The sequence below is a fragment of the Haplochromis burtoni genome, unplaced genomic scaffold (assembly GCF_018398535.1).
Source record: "Haplochromis burtoni strain Fernald_Lab_line unplaced genomic scaffold, NCSU_Asbu1 Contig_31, whole genome shotgun sequence".
Lineage (NCBI taxonomy): Eukaryota > Metazoa > Chordata > Actinopteri > Cichliformes > Cichlidae > Haplochromis > Haplochromis burtoni.
This window is the reverse complement of record NW_024582392.1, coordinates 751,859-776,788: the sequence shown is the minus strand read 5'-3', so window position 1 is coordinate 776,788 and position 24,930 is coordinate 751,859. Positions and strand designations below refer to the sequence as shown.

The window sequence follows — 24,930 nt, the reverse complement described above, 5'->3', positions numbered from 1 at the left end:
TAACACACTAATACTGCTTGTTAAGTTAAAATCGCCTAAAATGTAAAAAACAGTAAGTGTAACAGTGTCTAAAGAAAAACCAGATTAAATATAATGTGTTAATTTAATAGGATTAGCTTTACTAGGAAAAGGATTTTGATGTTGGTTTCTTCCGAGTTCAGTTTCTCTTGCTAATCGTCTGCAGGGATGAGGCGGTGTGGATATTCTCATGAAAATTTCATCCAGCGAGGATAACGGTGTTTTCCAAACATCTAACTGTGGAAACTGATTGATTGAAATTCTGAAAACAGTGTATGCAATTACCTGTAAAACCACACCTGCACAAAAATGTAGAGTAAGGAGAAACACCTTGCACAAAGAAAGAAAATTACACCCACTCTCCATTTCTGAATAGAGCTGCTAAATAAACAGTCATTACAGTCAACAAAGTGCTGATCTCAGCTGCTCTTTATACTTGTTTGTGAGGTACTTTGTTTGCTTGGGAGAGACTGGTTTCTGTATCAAATGTTTTACGTTTGGGTGTGTGTGTGTGTGTGTGTGTGTGTGTGTGTCCACAAATCAGTTGAGCTGGGAGGCACAGCTGATTCCCTCGTATTTTAGGCCATAAAAGCTGCATTAGGCTGGGGTTTATGACAGAAAAAGTCTCTGATGGGTAAATGCTGAGCTGTAATGAGGTGAAATGCAGGACAGAAAATTTCCTGCAGCTGCAGTGAATAAACACAAGTGGTGAACAGCGAATTACTTGTGCTGAATATACAGCCTCATCAGTTATTTATAACTTAATTAATGTTCGGTCAGGCAAACAGGCAACCATAAATGCATTGTCATTTACTGTGGGAACAGGTTCACAGTCTAGAAAGACAATCAAAGATGTATATCAGGGCTAAAATGAGCAACTTGTAGCATAAAACTGCTTTTTTTTATTATTATTAAACAGGTTCTAACAGTGCAAAGCTCCTAAAAGTCAAAGGAAATAACAGTTGTAACATTATTTTGTAACTGGAATAGAAATTCAAGTGTTGCAGTAAATAAAGTATTTACAGTACAAATGGTAACAGTGGTAACTGGACACATGCGTCATTTATCCAGATTGTCTTGTTGTACAGCTTTTGTGAGTCACATTTGGAACTGTTGCGGATTCTTTTTTTCAGTTTACAAATTAAAACACTGTGTTGTGTTAATAGCTTCTTTCTTGTGTTAAAGTCTCCTGGGTTTTTTGTTCAGTGTGCACTGGTTTCTCCAGCAGGAGCCTCTGTAGCTGGATGGACAGAGAGAACATGGCTTTCCAGTCTTATACGGAGCTTCTCCTACCCAGTTTCCTCTGAAATACAAAGAAATATATTTAGCTAATTAAAAGGTGAGATTCTGAGTGTAATAGTTAAATGAGTATTTGCACCTGTGAGAGCAGGGTTTGGGTCTGTATTGGTTCTTTCTTTTTTACTTAGAACATGGACGAAAACAGCAACCGTTTTGTTTTTGTTTGTTTGTTTGTTCTTATTTTTGCCAACTTCATTAAGACATTTGTATATACAAGTAAAGCTCACTTTTTGTTCTTGAAATCTGCCTCTTGTGTCCTATTTGAACCTGGTTTGAACTAAAAACATTAAACTGATCCCATATGTGTGAAATAAAACAGATCATTTGGATTTAAAGCATTTTCAAGATCTAATAGTAGACTAAAACTGAAACTACAACCAACAATGATTAGCTTATTAGCATTTGCATAGAGGATACTTATTTTCTACTTTAAAAAATAGGCATCCTGTGTGTCTCGGAGGAAGCCACAGTTTTGAGCTGCATCTTCAAACTTTTGGTGAAAAAGTGAATGAGCATATTTCCCAAACTTTACTTTATCAAGTAGTTGCAGACCAGCAGCGTTGCTTCCCTCCAGGTGCTGCCGAACACGTCCATGTTGGAGCACTTCCTGACAGCACATCCCACTCTGTTGGTGCTCGCCCACACCATCTGACACAAACCGTAGACACATGTTTTCTCTTCATATGCACACAAGTCAAAGCACACACATTTACAGAGGTTAGCGCTAATTTGAAAACACAACTGTTAGGCTGCTTTAAACCCAGACATATGCATTTTAACCCTCCAAAGCAAGAAAGTAGTGTTTAATAAAATAAAACAGAAAAGGATCCGACCTTTTCCAGAAAGAATGGATTATAAATACTTGATTATAATCTAAATGATGAGTTTTTCAATAACTGAAGCCACATTTTTTATGGAACACATACACTGATGGTGCTATATTTACTGTTTTAAATGTGCCTAAAGAGCTGCACACACTTTACATTATTACATTATTAGGATATACAACAGAACACAAGACATCTGATGGATGTGCATTGATTCTGTGTAAAATCAACAACCCTAAACAAAGAGTTCTGAGCATCACCATCATAGAGTCAGACTGAGAATACATGAAGAGACAGAAAACACAGAAAAACTGTGAAAAGCTCTTCAAAGTGCCGAGAAAAACCCACCAGATAAGTGCTTAGAAAAGCTGTGTGCTATTGTTTCTATAGGTGAGCTGAAAAAATATTTATTTATTTCAGGTTTTCACTGTTTTCTGCATTTTGAAATTAATGAAATTGATGATAAATGTATTTTTTAATATCTTAACACTTAGTTTCACAGTATGTACAAACATATAAATATCTAATGGTTATTATACAGCATAGGGAAGAAAAACACATGTTTAATTTTATCTCACTCAAATGTACTAAAATGGAATCACTGAGTATATCATACCTGAGTGTAGTGAGAGCACACTGACCCACTGCATCTGTTTGGGTAGGAGAAGTGATGCCTCTCATCGTTCCAGGACCTGACCAGATCTGTGATAGACTGGTACCTTTTAAATTATGAATCAACATATCATACATATAGTGTTTGTTTTATTTTATTAATAAAAAAAACCAATATATGATTATAATGAGCATTCAGTGTTTCCACAGTTTGTTAGCTATGTACTACCTTCCTGAAGTGACTGACAGGTTTTGACCCACGTATTTCATGGCCTGTGTCGGACCGTGATCCCAAACACATCGTGAAGCCCATGAATCAGCTGACTTAGCAAGTCCCTCATCCCACAGCTGCATAAATAGCAGAAAAGGAGAATAACAGAGGAGCTGTCACTAACAACCAATCCCTAACATGACATGACATTTTTTCCTATTCTGTATAAAACACCAAAGCCACACAAAGTCAAACACCCAAACTATGCAGGCAATGCTCCCAAGTCATGATCACATTATTATTGTTTTTCTCCATGGTTACTTTTATTGAAGGGCCAACAATAAAATAGTAATTTATCACTGTAACTGATTGCAGTGACTAGTGCCTGTAATGACTAATTCTGCTATTTTATATTGTGAGGTAGCACATGAAGTAAAAAGTAGCATAGCCCTCTGAAATACAATGAAGAACTTCAAAAGAACATAAACAAAACTACAAAAATACCACAGAATTGTATTTAATGCAAAGTTATCAAGAAGATATTGTTTTGTCTTGAGCACTGTAGAGTATTTTTTTAAGTTATTTGTTTTCTTGTCATATTTTATGTATTCTAGACTCTGACTAATTAATCAGTTGGTTGATATTAAAGCCGATATTGGCTTATCACCAGTTTATTGGATTCAGCTTACATGGATGGATTTGGGAATTCTGTAATTTCATAGTTTGTCCAGCAGAGGTCTCTGACTCCCCATTTTCAATTCGTTCAGCACTGTCTGCAGCACATGTAGCAGAGCTGGGGTCTTCACTATAAGCTGCCTGCTAGTTTGTATAATGAACTGCTGGAGGTAACAATCACCTCACTATTTAACCTTTTTAGTGCATTTTATACAAACAAACTGTCTATGTGTGTCCATATATATACAAGTGCCTCACCATGTACTCCATATTAGCAGCAGGAGGAAAGACCTGAGAGCGGACTCGGTTATGGTAATCCAGCAGCGCATTCATCTCTCTGGGTGAAATTGCTGGTTTACGTCTGCTGCGATAAGTATTGACGCCTCCAGGCATCATCCACAGGGTGGCAGCCAGCATAAGCTGAACACAAGCAGTCATCTGAGGCCTGTGGAGGAGGAGGCAGCAGCTCTGAGGAGCAGAGCAGATTACATGATAGTCAAATTTACAAGTAAAAAACACAGTCAAATCCCAGGCATATGGTAATTTAATAAGTTGTGTGCTGAATTTGGTTAATTAAACCAGATAAGAGGCAAAAGAGTGTCTCATCAACATATTTGTAAAGGTGACCCTTTTTTTGCAACTAGATTAGATTAGATTAGATTAGATTAGATAGAACATTATTAATCCCTCGGGTGGGTTCCTCTGGGAAATTCGATTTCCAAAAAGCACAGCACCGACAGAAGTTACAGAGTTACAGAATATTATATATATATATATACACACACACACACACACACACACACACATATATATAAATACAGAGACAATATAAATAAAATATACGAAGGGGATAAATAGAATAAATAGGAATAAAAAATAAAAATACAAGTGAATTGCACATTTCAAGTATTGGGGTCTATTGCACTGTTGACTATTTACAAAAGTATTGCACAAAAGGTATTGCACAGTGAGGTGAAGAGGCACTACAGCTTAGTTGTTCCCCCCTCCTTTGTCCTCCTCCAACTATTCATAAAAGGAAAAGGAGTCAGTTTAACTCTCTGGGTTGAGCACGTGACCTTCTGCTGCAGAGATAAATACATCAGCCTGGGTTTAAGTCTGACCTCAGGGCCTTTGCTGTGTGTCTTCCCCCACTTTCTCCACACTTTACTGTCTCATGTTTCACTGTGTGCTCTCTGACAAAAGTGAAAAAAGCCCCAAAAGGTTTTGAGGTCACTTTGCAATGTGTTTTATTTCTATTACCTATTATTATTATACTTATTATTATTATTTAATAACAAAATTTGAGAAATATCATAAATCATATGGATTTTATAACAAGTCCATATCAGGTTAGCAATCACACAATTAACCTTAACAACTACTTGAAGGACAAACGAAGTATAAAGTTGGTGTAAGAAGAACAATTTGTTAAATAACAAGAATGTCAATACATTTCAGTATACCTCAATTTAATGCATTTTCCCAGTCAGAAAATATCATTTTACCCATCCACTACTTGTTTTTGTTTTGTTCTTAGTTTTGGTGGTCTTCAAAAAAACACACAGCAAGGTATTGATAAAAACTATTAGAACAGGTCAGAAACCATGATTGCTGAAAGATTAAACGTTCAATTAATTTAAACACTTCATTATCACATGTTCATTTTCTTTGCAGTCTTCAATCATGCCTTGTACACAGTGCGTGGAATAAGCTGAGCCTCGTACCTGCATCAGTGGATCCTTTCACAGAGTCAGACAAGCTGCAGAGGAGCTCCTCACTTCAGAGTGAGCGTTTGCAAACAAGCCCGTTTGTCATGTGTGGCAGGCAGTTTTAACTGAAGCACAAACCCTCCTGTATGCTGACTTCTTCTTCTTCTTTCCTGAAAATTTATTGTCTGTCTCTTTCGTTCTCCTTACTTCACAAACACAGGAAATTGCATCTGAGAACGTGAATCTCAATCATAAAATATTTTACCGACCGCCATCCTTTTTGACAGGGTCAGAACCACATCTGATTTGATTTACTTTAACCTCTGTATTTATCAGCAGCAGCAAGTAAACATTTTCACAATGAATCATACATTTTATATGTTTTAACTGTATATTATTGTAGGGGAGACCGGGGATAGTTGTAACATTTTTCACATTTCTGTCTGTAAATTGAAGCTCTTTTAAGGTAGTGGATTCAAAATGTAATGCAAAGTATTTACATGTCTCTGCTATTAAATAGTGCAGCTATTTTCTCTGCAGCACAATTACCCATTGCATGGTATGGTCTCAAACACAAAGAGTGAAATGTTACAATTAACCCCATAGTCTGGGTTAGTTGTAACATATCCTGGGGTGAAATGTAACACAATGAAATAAGGGTACTAACAAAACATTAACATGTAATCTTTGTTTATTCAACACATGAATGCACTTACATCCATTTATGTAGCTATGTGTGTGTGTGACAGAATGCAGAAATCTAGCTTTTGAACATATTCCAACCCCCCAAAAAAGACAAATTATGGAATTTTCTGCAACTGAATATTTCATTAATTTTGGTTGGTCTTCCTTGAGTTTGGCCTCATTGGCTCAGTGGGCATTATAACCTACAACTCTTGCACCAATTTTGAACATAACAATGAAGCTGAAAAAATGTAGTTGTTCACCAGCATCGCAATTCCATTACTTTTTATCATGGCTTACCTTGGTGTGGTTTGCAAAGTGCTTCAGAAAGATGAGGAAATCTGTTTCTTGCACCCATCCTGATTTATTTCCACTACCAGTACTTCCTACTGGTCCATCTCTGACACAGTGGTCTGCATAATGTATGTGTGGGAACACAAACAGTGGAGGAATTGTGTTGCCAATGGCATTAACCGCATATACAAAAGCGACCAGTGAACCTCTCTCTGCTGATGTCGTTGCCCCAACTTGTTTAATATAAGTTAAAGTAATAGTGTGGTAAGTTGTAACATCTGCATTATTGTTACAACTAACCCAGACTGTTGCTGTTACAACTGACCCAGACTCCTATAGCCATGAACTAGCTAACATTACAGCCAACGGCTAAAACATTAGCACTAAAGACCTACACAGAATATATCCCCATAGACATACAAATAACATAATTTAAGTTTGATGAGTTTAACTGCAAAGCAGATAATGCTATTAGAAATTGAAATAAAGTAGAAAAACTTACTTTTTGGCATACAAATTACTTTTTTTCATGTTAAATTGTCTGTGTTTGACAAAATGTGCTGATTTTTCACATGTGATAGCAGAACTGAATTGGGCATGCACAGGATGAGTCACATCATTTGAAACTTAGCCCTGATTGGAGAAATTAGAAATTGTTACAACTGACCCACGTTACAACTATCCCCGGTCTCCCCTACATTATTCTTAATTAATAATGCAAGCTTGGTTATATTATGTTGTTGTACATCTGACTTTTCAGTAATTTCTAAGTGTGGACAAGAGGAGTTAGAGTTGTGGTTTTAACACCTAATGATAAATACTGTTCAGAAATAATTATTACTGGAATCAATAACAGACATCTTTATATTAAATAAAAAAGGAATTCAGAATTTCAGAGCTTGAGGCTGGTTTACGGGAGATGTTTTAGTTTCCTTACCTCGCTGGATTTCTTCAATAAAAAATACAATAAAAAGCTGAATAAGCAGGATAATAGGAAGCTTGTAGGAGATGGGCAAAGAATGTGCATTTAAGAAAAAGGAGGGAGAAAGTGGCTGCAGACTCAGGGTTTATCTGCAGCTGTTGTTGGTTCAAGAGATTTTGAAGATGCACTGCATCACCTGGATCTACAGGTAATGGTGTCAGAGAGATGACACAGGGGAAAGCACAAAACTGGACTACAAAATTATGAAATCTTTACTAGATATCAATTTTGCCAGTGAAGTCATGACCATATCATTGTTCATGTCCAGACTGCATGCAGTGCAGCTGATATTTTTTAGAGCTCTCAGTGAATGTCCCCTTGTATTTATGCTTCTGCTCTGCATGCTGGATCTTCTCCATTGTGTCAAAAAACAGAGATCCTACTAGTTTAGGGATGAAGCTGCAAGGATGCACGTCTAGCAAGTAGGGCAGCGGAATCTGCTGGTTTTAAATGCACGCACTACAATATTTTTCCAGCACATTCCATACTTTATATCATTTCTGCTGAATGTTCAACTCTCGACCACTTAGGCATGAATAGGCATGAGAAAGCAATTCATGTTCCAAATTATATTTTTCTATGGAGATCAAGTGATTATTATAGCAGCTAACATAATAAAATACTTTATTTCATCTTGAAGTTTCATCTGGTCTTCAAGGTCATAATTTATCTTTGTTAGAATTTTTCATTTTAGGTTTTTCCTCCAGTGTGATTACCTGCCCTGTTTGGGTCACCCATGTCTTAATGTCCTGCCCACTCTTTGTTTCTCCCTTTTTCTGTGCCAGTATTTTGCTTCATCTGTGAGTCTTCAAGTGATTTTATTCTGTTCTGCACCATCTTACTGAGATATATTTGAGCGGGTTTCACAGAAATCCTGTTTACTGCACATTTTTATTATACTTTATGCACATGGCTCTGCTTTGTGCATTGGAACATCTTTACTTGCTGTCACAGTCAGTAGTCATAGGTGCATTACTTAGCATTATTCTTGTCTAGATCATCTACCCCTGCATTTCCTATTTGCCTTGTTAGTACAGCAGAAGAGAAAGACTCAACATCAATGGCCACATTTTGTCTGAAGATTCCACTATGTCACCTGGCTGGTCAGGTAACATAGTGTAGCCTTTAAAGTCATGCTGCAGCATACGTCCATATAGGCTCCCAGACGTTGTAATTTGTGTGTGAAATGCACAGAAAGGCAAAAAAAACCTTGAACGCACACAAGGTCAATGTCACATCGTGTTGTTGATCCTTTAAACTCAAGCACTTTTTCCACTTGCTTGTCTATAACTGGCAACTGTTTATTTTTTATATCTACTTTCTATCTACTTGCACTTTTTCATATTAGTATTGTTCTTGATTTTTTGTTCAAATCTCTTTAGCATTCTGTCAGTGGAGCTGAATGAACAGATTAGCTTGAACTTAACGTACTGAATGCAAAGACCCAACTTTTAAAATTAGCATCAGCCACATGCATGACAGTTTTTGCACATAGTTGATATATAAGGCGTCACACATCAAAGAAGGGAGAATATATCCATCAAACCTGGCTGTTAAATATCAAAAAGAAGGAAAGAAAAAGGTCAAGCAGCACAGGCTCAAAGTATATTTATTCAGTCATCTGGTGCTTCCCGCTGACAGAGGAGAAAGGTGAAAGTGTGGCTGTACTGCAGAGTATTTGCCAGCCTCAAAGGAAAGAAAGGTATTGTGATAAAATCTTTAAAGCTGAGCTACTATTCACTAACACTGTAGGAAACATCACATGGGGGCTGCAGCATAAACCAGATATATACAAATATAAAACCATAACACTTAAAATACATGCAGAGGCTGTTTGACATTAGAATAGTGTGTTTATAAAAGCAGGGATCAGGGTAACTATGAGAAAATGATAAGTGGTGAAAAATTGTTTTGCTTTTACAATTTTAGAAAAATCTCTATTAAAACAAGGTGGGTGTGATTTGCTAAAACTTTAGTTTGCATCTTTTCAGTTGATTAGTATTTAATTTTAACATTTTTAGCCCTTTTCAAAATTTTTAAACATATATTTATAGATATTTATATACTTTTTAATGGAACTTATTGGCTGTCATTTAATAACAATGAATACAAATATATCAGAAGTTTATTTTTTCCTAAATGCACAAATGAACTGCAGAAAGGAATTTAAACATGGTGCACCATGGGGCATTAGTTCTCAAGAGTCTGGAAATTTGAATGGTGAAACTTCACCAGGGGGGTCAGAAATAGGTCAAACCTTGGAGAGGATAATTATCTGGCTGGACTAGACCAGTTTTATTTTGGTTTTTGGAGTCCCTCTCTTACTGCCTGCAGCATGACATCATCTGGTTCGATGCACTGCAGGACAGTTACATGCAAACTTCCCTGTGACATTGCAGATCAATCTGAAAGGAGATGAGAAGAACTCAGTGACCTCTATATTTACCTCAAGAGAAGCAGAAAACACACCTGTGCAGTGATGATTACTGCAGGAGATTTTTTTTTAGTTTTCCATCTTGTTCTTTACATTTACTTACGTCTTTATCACTTGAGTAAGGCCCTCAAAAGTTTAGTTTCATCAAATGTTTTGTTTTGCAAAAAGATTCCTTTTTTCAATCTAACTATAGAAATCTGAGGTGTGATTCAATCAGGTCTTGGGCTGTCTGAAATGTAATCTGAAACCATTTAATCTGGATGGGTTTTGGAGTTTTTTTGCCTCCTGACAGAGTTTGTAGTTTGGCAGCAATCCTTGAAGAACAATCAGCCAAACCGGAGGCATGCTTGGAAAATTGCTTTTTAGAGAGGCTTGTTTGCCAAGTCAGAGTGCACTGGGGACAAACTTTGTCCTTCAAGGGGAGATTTATTTTATTCCAGTATAATCACAATCAATCAGCAGAAGCAGGATTCAGTTTTACAAACATCAGCACCAGCTCTCATCAACACTTCCATTAATTACCTTAAATTGTATGTGTAGACAGTGAAAATATATGCATATGATTTGCATTTATATCTATTTTTTTAGTTAGTATTATTAAATACATTTTTAAACTGTTAATTACAAAGTATGAATATATTGTGTTGCATGTAATAACAGAAAAACTGGGAGAAATAAATTAAATTTGACCCAGAAACAGAACTCTTTTAGCAACTTTTCCAGTAGATAAATAATGTAGATTGCATCACAATGATGTCGGTTTAATGAGGAAGACATACCACATGTGGAAATAAGGGGAATTTGACCAGATGCTGTCAAAGAGGTCTCTTTTAAGGTTCAGGGAGACAGGATCACATTTTTTGAGAAATATACAGAAGATCTTTCTTCCGTTCTTTCTTTGTTTTTTCTTGGATCATCTAAGTGAGTTCAGTGAATTCATTGTACTGAAATGGCCTCAACAGTCCCAAATCCAACAGGTAGACGTGGAGATTCACAATATGGAGCTGCAGCCGACATACCGGCAGGAACTGTGTGATGCTCATCTCAGAAGGAACCAAAATCTCTGAAGCACCTCCCAGGGTAGCTGTTGCTCAGGAGTAGAGCAGGTTGCCTGATGTGCAGATGTTTATAGAGGTGTTCCTTTTTTGTTTTCTTTTTTTTTCCCTGTCCCGTTTGGATCTTTAGCCATCAGAATTGTTGTTTGAAAGCCAAAAAAGATGCCTAGCAGGTTTACTTTACCAAGTGGATCATCATGGCCTTGCCTGGCTGATCTTGGTTTTAGGACTGTGGTTTAATTGTTTTCCTCCATTTATTATGTTATTTTGGATTAATATGTATATCTACGAAAACATATGTCAGATACAAAGAAAGTGAAAGGAAAGCAAGTGTTAAGAAGAAAGTAGCACATCACCCTGTACGGTGGGGGCGCTATCCATTTGAATTTACCGTTTGTAGTCTGCCGTTAAAAACACAAAGAAGAACAATAAAATCTCATTGGTTGACCTGCAGTGACGTCAAAGCAACGTACCCCTCCCCGCCGGTGTAGAGCAACGGTCATAGCGTCAACATGGCGTCGTTGGATGTCATTGTGGATAAGTTGGTGGTACTGTGGAGGATACCGGCCGTCCGACAGAAGTTCCCCTGGAGTTTTTTGCTCATCTCGGTCGTGGGGTCCGTCCTGAAAGAGCTGGAGTTCGTTCCGCAGACGTATTTCAGCAGCAGCAAAAACGCCCTGAACGTGTAAGTATGACGACGCGATTGATTAGCTAACACAACCGATTCATTCAAGCTCGTGGGCACACCTGGCGTTCACTTTAAGGTGACTTAAAAGCACCTTTATAATTTTCTTTTTTTTAATGTTTTAATGAATTTGGCAAGACTGGAGAGATGTAGGTCAAGGGTGAACTGTTCAACTGTCGGGCTAATGAAGTCCTATTTGTTGAACACAACTCAAAACAAACAAAAACTGCTTGGCTTACCTGGATTTTGTTGGAGCAGAAACTGGCAATTGTTATTATTTATGTCCTGCTATTTATATTTTTGTTCCATGCACAGCTAGTGTGGAGCATCCACAGTTTCGTTGTACATGTACAATGACAATAAAAAGCTATTATATTCTATTCTAAAAAGAAATAAGATAAGATAAAGATAAGATAACCTTTATTAGTCCCACACGTGGGAAATTTGTTTTGTCACAGCAGGTTTGGACAGTGCAAAAGTTATGAGGCAAAAATTAGAATACAATAAGAATAAATCTGTACATATGTACCAGTATATGTGCTGGTGTTACAGATGGTTAGAAACAGAAGTAAAAACCTGGAGTATACAGAATGTTTATGCATAAACATTCTGTATTGGCCCAGGAGTATGAAATATACATTCTGTGTACATATGAGATTAACTTTATCTTGAAGTGGTAAATTGTTTCATCAGACTGCTCTGTTTGTCTTGCAGGTATTTTGTTAAAGTGTCCTGGGGCTGGACGCTGCTGCTGCTAACCCCCTTCCTCCTCCTCTCCAATGCCTCCTTCAACAGGGGTGTCTCCTTTCTCGCCCGGCGGCTGCTTTCTCTGGTGGTGGCAACAGCTGTCTGGTACGTCTGCACAGAGACCTTCTTCTACATCGAGGATGTGACCGGTTCTTGTTATGAAAACAGCTTGGTAAAGGTTGATTACAAGGAGTTCACATCGAAAGCTGTCTGCAGGCGGGCTGGATTCCACTGGGTTGGCTATGACATCTCAGGACACTCCTTCATTTTGGCGTACTCCACCCTCTTCATCATGGAGGAAATTGCTCCGATGAGCTCTCTCAATACCACCAGCTTGTCTGGACTTCCCAGGAAGGTCTTGAGCCTGCTGTATATAGCCTTGAATCTTATCATGATCATTTGGGTGTGGATGTTCACGTGCACCTCTGTTTATTTCCATGACCCATCTCACAAGTTGTTAGGAACCATATGCGCCCTGCTGGGGTGGTATTTAACATATCGGGTTTGGTATGTAAAGCCAATGTCACCAGGACTTCCCCCTCAGCGCCACCCAAAAGAACAGAAGCCGCATGCCTAAGCTGAACACTCAAGTAAAATCATTCTCAAAATAACACACTACATTTGACGCTATCTGCATCCAGGTCCAAGCCAGCAACTCTACTTGAAGCTATTTTAAATAATTCCCCTCTTCATAGGCTGGCCACCTTGTACACAATGACTTACTTGCAATTCTTCATCTGTTTGGCAGCTGCTGATCCCAAAATGACTTGTAATCTGAGATAAAAGCACAGAGCTGCTCTGCTGCCCAGCTTCAGTCCTCTCACCTTCAGCCTCAAGGTTCGCTATTATTTGCCTGACTTATAGTGCGTTATTCCAAACTGAGTATTTGCAGTTTTTAGATATGTATGGGAACAGTTGAGAATGTTTACAGCTCCAGTTGTATAGCACTGATGATGTGTGTTTTTTGCAAACCAATGTACAGTAAATGTTCATTGTTATTTATTTAGAAAGCTTTGAACAAGTCATTGTAATCCAGTGAAGCTGCATTTCATCCTACGTATAATATTTGAAATCTGTTTTTTTTTTATTGTGAATGATTTGGGGTCAAAGTAACTGTGTGTCAACATTATGTGTAGTTTAAGTTTGTTCAGGGATGTAGAATGTGGTTAGGAATAAGAATTTTAATATATTTAATTAAGAAATATTATTAAGGTTGGAAATATTCAGTATTGAGCTTTAACTAACATTTATTTTCATCATTAATTGATATAAAGAGGGGTTTTTTCCTGTTAATTATTTCATGAAAAAAAATGCCTAAACTGTTTAAAGGAAACTATTTTTCCCTACAGCAAAGATATAATTTAAAAACATGGAGAAAAGCAGCTTTATGCTTATGTTGCCATCAGCTTTTGAAACACTATCAGTTTTTATTTTAACTGGTCTTTAAAAGACAAATCAGACAAGATTAATATTCCTCTGTGCCATAAGTTTCTGAACAGAAGCTATTAAAAATGCTGAACAGTGTAGTTTACTGGTGCTGAATTGCTTTTTAGGATTCAGCTTCAGATTTTCCTTTTCCATAAAGTTTATAGTTAGAGTTGGGTGACCCTGAATCATCCCTTAGTTATGCTGCTAGACGACTTCCCATGATCCACTGAGTACTCTCCACTTTACACGTATTTATTGGTCACTGCTGCATGTCATTAACTTCTGTAGTTTGTGTTTGGACCTGCTTGCTGGTCGTGATTCTCCCTGTCTTGCCCTACTTAACCCTCAAACCTCAACTGGCCTAGGTCAGCCCTCTCTTCCTTTTTAAAAGGGAGTTCTTCCTCCTCATTGTCACTAAGTGCTTGTAGGGGATCATCTGATGGTCCTTAGCTCACACTATGAAGCACCTTGATCTGTGTGATTTGGCCTTATATGAATAAATCAGAATTCCCACTTACACAATCTTGCTTCCTTAAACACTCACCAGTACATCTCTGGTAAAAACCACAGCATAAATTTCACTTTAAAAGCTGAACTTTTATATTTTTGATTTCTACAGGAAGTAGGAGCCAGAAGATTTGTGTAAAAAGAGTGACTTTTTTGAGCTATGAGGAAAAGTATAGAATGACACCAGTCATATTTTGTTAAAGTTCTGTTAAGCTTACAAATATGTAAATCACAGAAGAATGTTTCAGTTTTCTACTGTTGGGATTTATGTATCAAATATAAAAAAAATCGACTTTCTCCTCCGTGCAGGAAGCTCTGAGTTTTTGTCCAAATAAACCAACAAAAAAAAGTTCCATTAATTATTTTCATTATTTATTGGTCATTGATGGCAACTGAATAAATTAAGGCTTATGAACAAACATCATAAAAAGCACCATAAATAAATGCATATATAGAAATATAAAAAATAAAAAGTAAAAAATAAAAAAATACTATAGTGAAATATAATGGCCACAAATCACAACTGGGATTCTTTCGACTTGAAATCTTTGTTGGATCCAAGAAGTACAGATCCAACCCCTCGGGTAGTGCGATTCAGTCAGAGGAAGCAGCGGAATCGTAACAGCTGTGCTTGCAATAATCAAAATGTACCAAGCGTTTACAGTGATTGGCTGGTTATGACGTTTCTTGGCATTTTTGCCCACAGTGTCAATTATTGAACCGTTTTAGCATGAAAATCTCAACATGAATGAGAACACAGTTAAACTAATTATTTGATTTATTTATAACTGGACACATATCTCCTCTTTTGCTTGCTTTCAAACTTTGGAAATCTCATTTACCTCCCTTCTGAACATCTTGAAATCAAGTACTTTAATGTCTACTTTAATGTGTATCTCAAATGTCTTCTTTTCAGACAAAAAGGATTTATTGATCTCACTGGCTGCCCTGCACTCTCCATATCAAAAATTAAACTGGGTACACTTTGGTTTTCTTAATAAAAAACAGATTCTGCTACAAGACATGAAACAGCAACAAACTTATATTAAAGGAGTACTGATCATTGTCTTTGGTTCAGCCTTTTCTGTTGCAGTTAGATGCTAATCACCACCTGCAGAGCTGAGTTTGTGTGACAGTAGAAAACTCTCCATGACCTCTGTTATTTATTAATATCTTGAGTTATGAGAGAAAGAGTCGCTGCACTGTGAGTCCTTACTGCAAGAATGTCGGTAATAACCAGCCAAGAAAAAGCAAAAGCAGCTTACAACTCCAGCCAGCACCTCACAACAATGAGTTAAACCCAAAGAGCGCACATGATAACATGTTTTTTTTTAAAAAAAAGCACAGACATCTGGTAAAGAAACACAAAGTGGTTCCCGTCAAGGGTTAACTTAATGTGGAGTAAGAAAAATAAACTGCATTAAGAAACAACGAGACAGCTGGGAAGGCTCTCTGTTTCTCACCATCATGCTCCTTAAGCCTTCAGATGAGTCAGCTTTTTCCTTCCCTCGTTCCCGTTGTTTAACCTTTAAGCTCATTAAAAATTAAGCATGGTAAAATAAATGCGACCGTGTGTAATTAAAAATATCTATCTGTTAAAAACAATCTTGCATCTGTCAGGAGGAAGTCAGCAGAGACAAACAAACAGCAGTGAATTCCAGTGCGTTTTTTCTTGCTCAGTATTGCTGAGGGACCGTCTCAGACGCGGTGCAGTGCAGGTGATTCAAAGGTTACAGTTACCAACTGAATATTTAGAAATCTGTGGCTTAGTCATGTCATAAATTCTGCCTCTGGGCCACAAAAAAACCCCTCAGTGTACACAATATGAAAGTAACCCATGCAATGAAACATACATCCTAACCCTAAGTCATCACTATTGTGCCATAGATGCAGAATTTATTATTTTGCTATCAGTAGAGCCAAGTGTAACTTTTCAAACACCCAGATTTTCCTCTGCTCAGCGACAAGATAGTGACAGTGGACCACTGTGTGCTGTGTGATCTGTGGTGCTCTAAATAAACTGACTCTGGACACACGTGTGCATGTCTCTGTGTGTTATTACATATTGGGTGTACAATAAGTTAAAGGAGCACTTTTATAGTTTGGGAGATTTTTCCACTTTATTTCTGAGGGTTAGATGAGAAGATGGGTACTGCTTTTATTGTGTGCATGATCATGAAGCTGCTACAGCTGCTTAGCTCAGCATTAAGACTGGAAACATTTGCATGAAATGACGGTCTTTTCAAAGACCCACACACTGTTTTGCACCTTTAGTTTCCCTAACATGCTTCTATCAGGAGCAAGGTTTAGTCCCCCAAAAGAAACACAAATAGACAAAAGCAGATTTCTTCTTCTGCTCTTGTTTTTAAACTTTCTTTTTTAACCTTTCCCCTTCGTGATTCGTTGTGACACTGGAAGATATTCATATCTTGTAATGTGACACACTTTATGTATGTTTGATACTCTACTTGAGATTAAAAAATAGGGCTAACAACCAGGTAAAGTGGAACCGACACAGTCTGACTGGACCATTCAAAGCATTTCCACTACAAACCAAACATTCACATTTTCACTTTGTCTTACTCACATCCACACCTATGGCCAATTTAGAAGCAAAAATTAACCCAACGTGAACATCTATGGAGCTGCTGAAAGAAAAACCCAGCACATAGTGAGTGCTCCCAGTCAACAGTGCAAACCACCACACCGCAATGCCATGCCACCCAAAGTGGAGTGGCAGTTTAATTCATTAGAAATGTGTTAAGTGATTTGCACCACTTAAGCACAATATTGACTGAAGCGCGCCTTCCATCATTATCCTAATTATCTGCTTAGTTTTAATATATCAGATTCTACTGTCCTCACGCTGGCATATTGCAAAATATAGCTAATGTGTTTGTGTTTAATCAAATTACACGTGGAGTGTGACAATTTCACTGAATTATCACAAGCTAAGTGTGATAATTTGATTAGACCTAGTATGTTAACAGTGAAGCATAATTATGTTTTTCATATTTAAATGAGACAAAGGCATTTACTGGTGTTGGCTTCTGTTTCATGCTGTTTACATTTCTGTGACAGAGCGGCTGTTTCGCTTGTTTTCAGTGTTTAAACTAAGCTAATCACCCTCTTGGCCTGTAGCTTCATATTTAACACCTACACAAAGAGTAGTATCGATCTTCTCATCCACGCCTCATCAATAAAGCCAATAAGCACATTTCCCAAAATGTCAAAGCATACCTTTAAAGTTTGCCTCCATCCTTTCATCATTACATGTGGCAGTTTCTGGCAGCACAGCACTTTTCAGAAAGTAATCGTCATGTACATGTCCCTGTGGTTTTACTGGTTATACCTCAGGTAGATGGAGGAGTGAGGAGCAGGTATGAGTAGTGACTATAATAGTGGCATGCGAAGGTCAGTTAACCCCTGTTGTTGTTGTGTTTAAAGTTTTATCTGGGTTTTTTTTTCACTTTAAGATTTCAGTGTAGGTGGACCTGATGCATGCCTTCAACAAAAGTTAAATGAGGACTTGCATGCACAAGAGCTGCAAGTTTCCAGTAATTAAACTTTAACGAAGGCCTTGATTACCAGAAAATGTGCTGTTAAGAATTTTTTATTATGGAATGTTTTAATATTTCTTTGTTCACCCAGGTAAGTAATAGTGTTCTCTATATAGATTCATTATGTTTTCCTGCAGTCATAAAACATTACAGAAAAGTTTAAACATCACACAAATACACAGACATATAACACAACAAGTGGGCATTCACTACATGTATTTCTTTTTTAAATACCAGTAGGCAAAGTAGCCCATCCCACCCAGTGAACCCATGAGAAAAGAGGCCCCGAAGAAGGACGGCGGCTTCTTTTTTACCATCCGGAAGGCGTTGGGTAGGACTGCCGACAGGAGGGTCGTGTGGATGTCACCCAAGACCTTTCGAAAAGCGTAGCGTTTTTGCACACGCACAAAAAAGGACTGCAGGTTGGGCCGGCTGCCGTCCTCCCAGTATTTCTTAGAAAGTCCCAAGAACTTGAGCCTGTGCAACAAGGCTCCGAGGCAGATGTCAGCTAGTGTAAATTCAGGTCCACAAAGCCACAACTCACACTTTTGGCCTGCGAAGCAAAGAATGCGATAACATCACTATAGAAAATGTCTGGGTTGTGCTTTGATATTCATCATTTGGACATACCTTGATACTCTAGTTTTCTTTTCTCCAGTTCAGCTTCCACTTGATCTAAAACCATGGCTAACTCCCCCAGAATTTTCTTCAGGTAGTTCACATTATCATGGTCCAAGATTTTTGCCTGTCAATTAAACAAGTAAAAAAGTAGCACGCATTAAACTGATGTTTTAATGTTAAATTCAAGTGATAAATTGTTATAAGTTGACATAAATCAAGCCTTTCCCAGCCCCCTTTTAGGCAAGCGTGGCTTCTTATTTAGCAGGACTCAATTTAAACTGTTTTAACTGCAGATGCTGTAATTGTTAAAGCAGCAGTAATTACTTTTTTGTAGTTTTGATAACACTGAAATTTTAGCTAGCAGGGAACATTCCCACAAAAATAACAAACCTTACATAAACTTTGTAATTCTGTCTTTAAGAAAACATTCATTTGAAGCACTATTTCAAATCCTAACAACGTTCAAAGAATGGTGTTAAGTTGCAAGTTATAAAATGTTCTTATACATATTTATGACAATAAAAAACAAAAACAGTATTCTGCATTATTCTGATTTGAGGACATCACTGGTGTCTGAGATGACGGGGTTTTTAAAATGCTCCTCGAATGCAATTTCTGAACAAAAGGTATTCTGAATGCAAAATTATGAGACTGTGTCACAGATGTTACTGGATAACATTTATAAACTATATCATTTAAATCAGGTTTTATGATAGATTGACACATTGCAGTGAAATGATTTCTAATGCCACGAGGAAAAATATCAAATTTGGAGACTACACTAAAAGTGTTTCACATATTTTCAGGAAATAAAATGTGTCATTTTAACATTTAGCCTAAAATGCTGAGAACATACATTTTAAATTTGATATTTTGACATGCAGTGAGAAACAGCTAGTGCTAGCACTGCGACAGCAAAGCAAGAACTTTCCTGGTTCTTATATAGGCTGATCAGCTGGAGCCGTTCTGTGTGCAGTTTGAATGTTCTCGCTGTACCTGCACAGGTTCCATTCGAGTACTGTGGCTTCCTCCCACAGTTCAGTGCAAATCACGTTAACTGGTGGCTTTAAAATGGCCATAGGTGTGGATGTGACAGTGTGTGGTTGTCCTACTCTGTTAACCAGTCTGACTATCTGCCTCAACCAAAGTTAAACAGGGAAAGCTCCACTCACTCCAAAAACAACATCAAAAGCAACATTTTCACTAAACATTTTTGGAATACTTTGTAGAGATTTATCCAACCTTTAAAAACATTTTTTGGAAGAAAAGAAAAAACTTACAGAAAAATAAAAAAACATCTCAGAACATTATTTCAGCCAAAAATATGTATCTAGTTAAATGCTAAAGCCAAACACCTAAACTGCTTTTTATTGCTTACAAAAAATACAAATAACCTCAATATGAATTATTCTATGGGGGGCATGGAATCTGTTTAAAACTGTCATAATAATCTAAAGTAATTGCAGTGTACTTGTATTTACATAGCATTAGTCTTAAAAAACATTTAAAGCACTTTAACTATATGTCACATCCAGTAGCTCTAAAGATATTTCACTCAAAGCCACAAATAGGAAAACTAACGGCACTGAAGGAAAAGTCAGGATTTCTTCTCTGATCATAAATGACGCAATACCTGTCAGTTTAATAGAGACTTAAACTGTTTGTCCCCCCAAAAAAGCATTAAATACATAAAAATCATACTCGTTACATTCCCGTTCAGGGGTCTCAAATATATGTAATTCAAAATAAGTATATTTTTATTCAGGATTTAAAATTTTAAGGGTTTCACTCGATGAAGCTAATCTTACAGGGTGTTTCCTGTGTGATAACCTTCACTTTGTACCCATGAAGGATATTAATACATCAGTTTAAGATGCTAATTCAGGCAGCTGCCCTAAATAAGTATAAATGTATTACACATTTAGAGGATTTAATGGATTTTCTATGTGCACTATAATTTCTTGAAGGGATAACAACAATTTAAAAATGTACAATACACTAAGCTATTAATTCTTACAATAAGTGAGAAATTTATTTAATTTTAATGCATCATTTAATGGATTAAAGGCCCTGAAACTTATGCAAATGAACTCCTATGAATTGCAGTATATGAATCACACCCTGAAAGTCATCTTAAGTCTTCACTTCTGAAGTGTATATTAATGAAATCTGTAGTTGTGAAGGACACTTAAAAGTTAAATGTTAACGTTAATGAAAACACGGGTTCACCATTAGCTTCTTCTGTTTGGAGAGGTACGGTTCTGTCAGCTGTGGCTCCTCATGGTCCAGCTTCATCAGCTCTGTCGCAGCGTTGGCCAGATGTCCTGAAGTTACACACAAACACAGTGCATGCATTAACATTAACTGTGTCCTCTGTTGTTCAGGAAGGGGAAAAAAACACTTTGAATAATATTTAGACACTGTGCTGTCTGCCTGGCATATTTTACTAAAAGCAAATACGCCAGAGTCCAGTGTGTTTAATCTCCAAGGGGATGTCTGACAATACAAAGCTTATTCCCATCTGAGCTCCATTCAGTCTCCCGAGGGCAGAGGAAGAAGCTTGTGTCATCAGCTGTTACACATATTGTTTTTATTTACGTCATCAAGGACATAAGATGTGTCCGTGGTGCACTATAATTTTTTATATTGCTAACGTACAGCACTGTGCAAAACACTTGAGCCACCTCTCATTTCTTTCATTGGGTAAATATAACACAGTATATAAGGCTAAAACATAGTTTGCACAATTGAACCAAACCTCAATATTTGGTAGAATCATGTTCACAAAAGACTTCTATGGATTTTGGGTGCCTTTTAGTCTATTCTCTGTCGAGATGAGCCCAAACTGCTTAAATAATGTTGACGTCTGGACTCTGAGGAGGCCAGAACATGACTGATAGTTTTCCACTGTGTGTTTTTCTATCCAGGTATGATATTACAACATTAACAGTCAGTCAGGCAGATAATATCTGCTCACATTCACATAACTTCTTTTGTTAGAGATACTATTTTTTTTGTTTTGTTTTCAAAGGAGCTTGCAAAAAAAAAAGTGTCTGGACTTCTTTAAGTTGCTTGAAGGCGTTTCACCTCTCATCCGAGAAGCTTCTTCAGTTCTGATTGTTTTGTTTTGTTCTTTAACTACTGCTGTGGACAGGAAGACAGGCGAGTCCAGGATTAAATTTGTTTTTGTTACCTAGCACAGTCCGGTATGGCTTTTACTGTACTACACTTTTAATAGAAGCTGTTTTCATTTTGTTTCTCTGGTCTGAATGGCATGAATCCACTCATCTGTGTTGTTTTTTTGTTACCCTTCTTTTTGCCATCTGGGTAACTAATGATGAGTCAAAGTAAAAGATTGATGTTTTGTCTTAGTGTTTAACCTACTTGATTTAGCTCTACTCATGTCGTTTTATGATTTCCAACTCAAAGATCACTTGAATAATAAAAAAAAACATGCAGCTAAAACATGTTTTTAAGGCATCCCAGACATAAACCTTTAATTACAAAAACATTTTTATGTATTTTGTGACCTAATTAAGGCAGTTTGGTAAACTAACAGAACAAACTGTGCAGAGGCAGGTGTAGTTCAGCGCAGGCACCATTAATTCAATTCAATTTTATTTACGATTGGGGGCGATCGTGGCTCAAGAGTTGGGAGTTTGCCTTGTAATCGGAAGGTTGCCGGTTGCCGGTTCGAGCCCCGGCTTGGACAGTCTCGGTCGTTGTGTCCTTGGGCGAGACACTTTACCCGTTGCCTACTGGTGGTGGTCAGAGGGCCCGGTGGCGCCAGTTTGTGTCTGAACTGTCCCTTCAGTCTGAATCATAATCATCCAAACCAAAGTTTACCGCACAGAGAACACCGATGCGTTCAATGAAATACTCCATAAAGTTGATTTTGCAGGTCCATCACAGACTGGTCAGGATTTCACTGGATAATTAATTCTCCTGCAGACTTTCTTTTATATCTCATCCAGCCTGTTGCTCTGATTTACATGACAAGGCCATTACCTGATGTGAAGAGCACCACAGTTCAGGCTGGGAGGTCTAATATCTGCCGTTAAAAACCTGGCATCACTACAAAGTGCTGTGTTAAGGGTTTTTGGTATTGAGTAGCATCAAATTACACAGTATGCTAATCACGCTGTGCACATAAAAACCTGGGATTTGTTTTACCAATGATGTGGAAAATGCTGTAAGGAAGATGAATTGCTTTGCATTCAAAATGCATGTGGTTTTCGTCGTAGGAGTCTCTTTGGTATCAGAGCTGAAGCTGAGTCACGCTGAGTGTGTGACAGTGTTCAATATAGCGAGTTAAAAGCACTGAAAAGTTTTTATATCTTTAAAAGAAGAAAGTAGTCAAGAAAAGATGACAAAACCAAAATAGCATCTACCTTTCATCCTGTCAATCCACAAGAAAACTTTCTTTACCTCAGGGATGAGCACTAGGGACAAACATGGGACACTTTTTTCACCAATGAGGGCCCAGTATACACTTCAGTGGGTACCCCTGTTTAACTCATCAAAACCACCGCTGAAGTTCAAACTGAGCATCAGAATGGGGACAAAAAGTGTTTTAAGTGACTTTGAACATTGCATGGTTGTGCCAATGATCTACCTAAATATTCCCACGCAACCATCTCCGGTGTTTACGAAGGCGACTTTCAGCTGATAGGAAGGCAAAAGAAACTCAAATAACCACTTGTTAACACCACGGTATGCATAAGACCACCTCTGAACACAGAATGTATCAAACTTTGAAGCAGATGGGCAGCAGCAGAAGAAGACCACACCTGGCCCTGCTCATGTGAGCCAAGAACAAGAATTTGAGGATACAATTCACATGGACTCACCAGAATTGGACTGGCAAAATGTTTCCTGGACTTATGTGTTTTGATTTCTGCTGCAAGATTTGGACAATAGGGTAAAAATTTGGTGTAAACGTGAAAACACTGATCCATCTTGCCTTGTATTAACAGTTCAGGTTGCTGGTGGTGTAATGATGTGGGTGTTATTTTCTTGGTATACTGTGGGCTCTTTAGTACCAAATTTAAATACCAAGCCTTTCTGAGTATTGTTGCTGACCATATCCATCCATTCATAACCAGAGTATACACAGAGTGCTGTGGTTTCATGCATATTAAGTTAAGTTCATGAGTTCATAATAAGCAGAGATGGACAGTAACGCGTTACATGTAACACATGGAATGTGCAGAAAATAGGTTTAAATGTTAAACTAATTTCTTCAAGTCAGAGAATGGTGCATATAATTTCATTTTTTTGCTTGATGCATAAAGTTAAAAAATTAAAACTGATAAAACAAGTTTAAAAAAAGAGACTTTTCCATTTGATTACTTTTTGTATGATGGATTATGCAGAAAAAATAGAATTGGGCTGAAAGATCTATCGCTTTATCACCTATTCAGGTTGTAAATTGTGTTTTTAAAAAGTAACTAAGTAACTAAGTAATTTATTACTTTTGAAAATAAGTAATCAGTAAAGTAACGGGTTTAGTTTTTTGGGGAAGTAATCAGTAATTAGTTACTGATTACTTTTTTCAAGTAACTTGAACAACACTGATAATAAGTGTAACTGTATTCTAGAGTGAGCAGATCTCAGTCCAATGGAGCACCTTTGAGATGTGACGGAGCAGGGGACTCACATCATGAATTTGCATTTATTTTAGGAACAATCATATGATCCCCTATGAGCAAGCACTTTGGCGACAGTGGGAAGGAAAAACTCCCCTCTTACAGGAACAAACCTTTGACAGAACCAGGCTCAGGGAGGGGCGGCCATCTGCTGCGACCAGTTGGGATGAGAGAATGTTTCTAGCACCTTGTTGAATGCTTACCACTTAAGGCTATCCCTAATTCTGTTGTTTGTTTTAAACTTCCATTGTTTTCATTCAAATTATGTTCTTTTTATTCTAATTCCATTGTTTTGATTCAAATTCTATTCATTTCATTCTAATTCCATTCTTTTCATTGAAATTCCATTGTTTTCATTCATTCTACTCTTTTTATTCAAATTCTATTGTTTGTTTTAGAATTCTGTTGCTTTCATTCAAACTCTGTTTTATACATTCTAATTCCGTTGTTTTCATTCAAATTTTGTTTTCATTCAAATTCCGTTGTTTCCATTCTAATTCTGTTGTTTTCATGCAAATTCTTTTGTTTGTTCTCAAATTCCGTCATTTTCATTCTAATTCCGTTCATTTCATTGAAATTCCGTTGTTTTCATTCAAATGCTGTTGTTTTCATTCTAATTCTATTCTTTTTATTCAAATTCTATTGTTCGTTGTAGAATTCTGTTGCTTTCATTCAAACTCTGTTCTGTACATTCTAACTCCGTTGTTTTCATTCAAATTCCATTGTTTGTTTTCAAATTCTGTTGTTTTCATGCAAATTCTTTTGTTTTTGATCAAAATCTGTTGTTTTCATTCAAATTCTGTTGTTTTCGTTCAAATTCCATTGTTTGTTCTCAAATTCTGTTGTTTTCGTTCAAATTCCGACATTTTCATTTTAATTCTGTTGTTTTTATTCTAATTCCGTTGTTTTCATTCAAATTCTGTTCTTTTCATTC

At 37.2% G+C, this 24,930-nt stretch overlaps 3 protein-coding genes across 3 annotated transcripts in view; 1 reads left to right on the top strand and 2 right to left on the bottom strand.

The window, feature by feature from the left end:
- Positions 1-603: 603 nt before the first annotated feature.
- r3hdml (R3H domain containing-like) lies at positions 604-5,456 on the bottom strand. The gene is made up of 6 exons (XM_005918773.2): positions 5,367-5,456; positions 3,901-4,110; positions 2,986-3,104; positions 2,761-2,863; positions 1,850-1,965; positions 604-1,321 (listed from the first exon to the last, which is right to left on the bottom strand). Exons 1-6 carry the CDS (start codon positions 5,370-5,372, stop codon positions 1,198-1,200), a joined length of 678 nt encoding a protein of 225 aa, XP_005918835.1. The 5' UTR covers positions 5,373-5,456; the 3' UTR covers positions 604-1,197.
- Positions 5,457-11,242: 5,786 nt separating this feature from the next.
- fitm2 (fat storage inducing transmembrane protein 2) lies at positions 11,243-16,202 on the top strand. Its single transcript, XM_005918768.1, has 2 exons — positions 11,243-11,485; positions 12,200-16,202. Exons 1-2 carry the CDS (start codon positions 11,313-11,315, stop codon positions 12,807-12,809), a joined length of 783 nt encoding a protein of 260 aa, XP_005918830.1. The 5' UTR covers positions 11,243-11,312; the 3' UTR covers positions 12,810-16,202.
- Positions 13,284-24,930, bottom strand: part of gdap1l1 (ganglioside induced differentiation associated protein 1-like 1) — a 29,778-nt gene continuing 18,131 nt past the window's right edge. The window contains exons 4-6 of the mRNA XM_005918769.3: positions 20,578-20,672; positions 18,358-18,472; positions 13,284-18,280 (exon numbers count right to left, since the gene is read on the bottom strand). Coding sequence (XP_005918831.1) covers positions 17,937-18,280; positions 18,358-18,472; positions 20,578-20,672 — 554 coding nt within the window. The 3' untranslated portion in view covers positions 13,284-17,936. The remainder of the gene's footprint in view (positions 18,281-18,357; positions 18,473-20,577; positions 20,673-24,930) is intronic.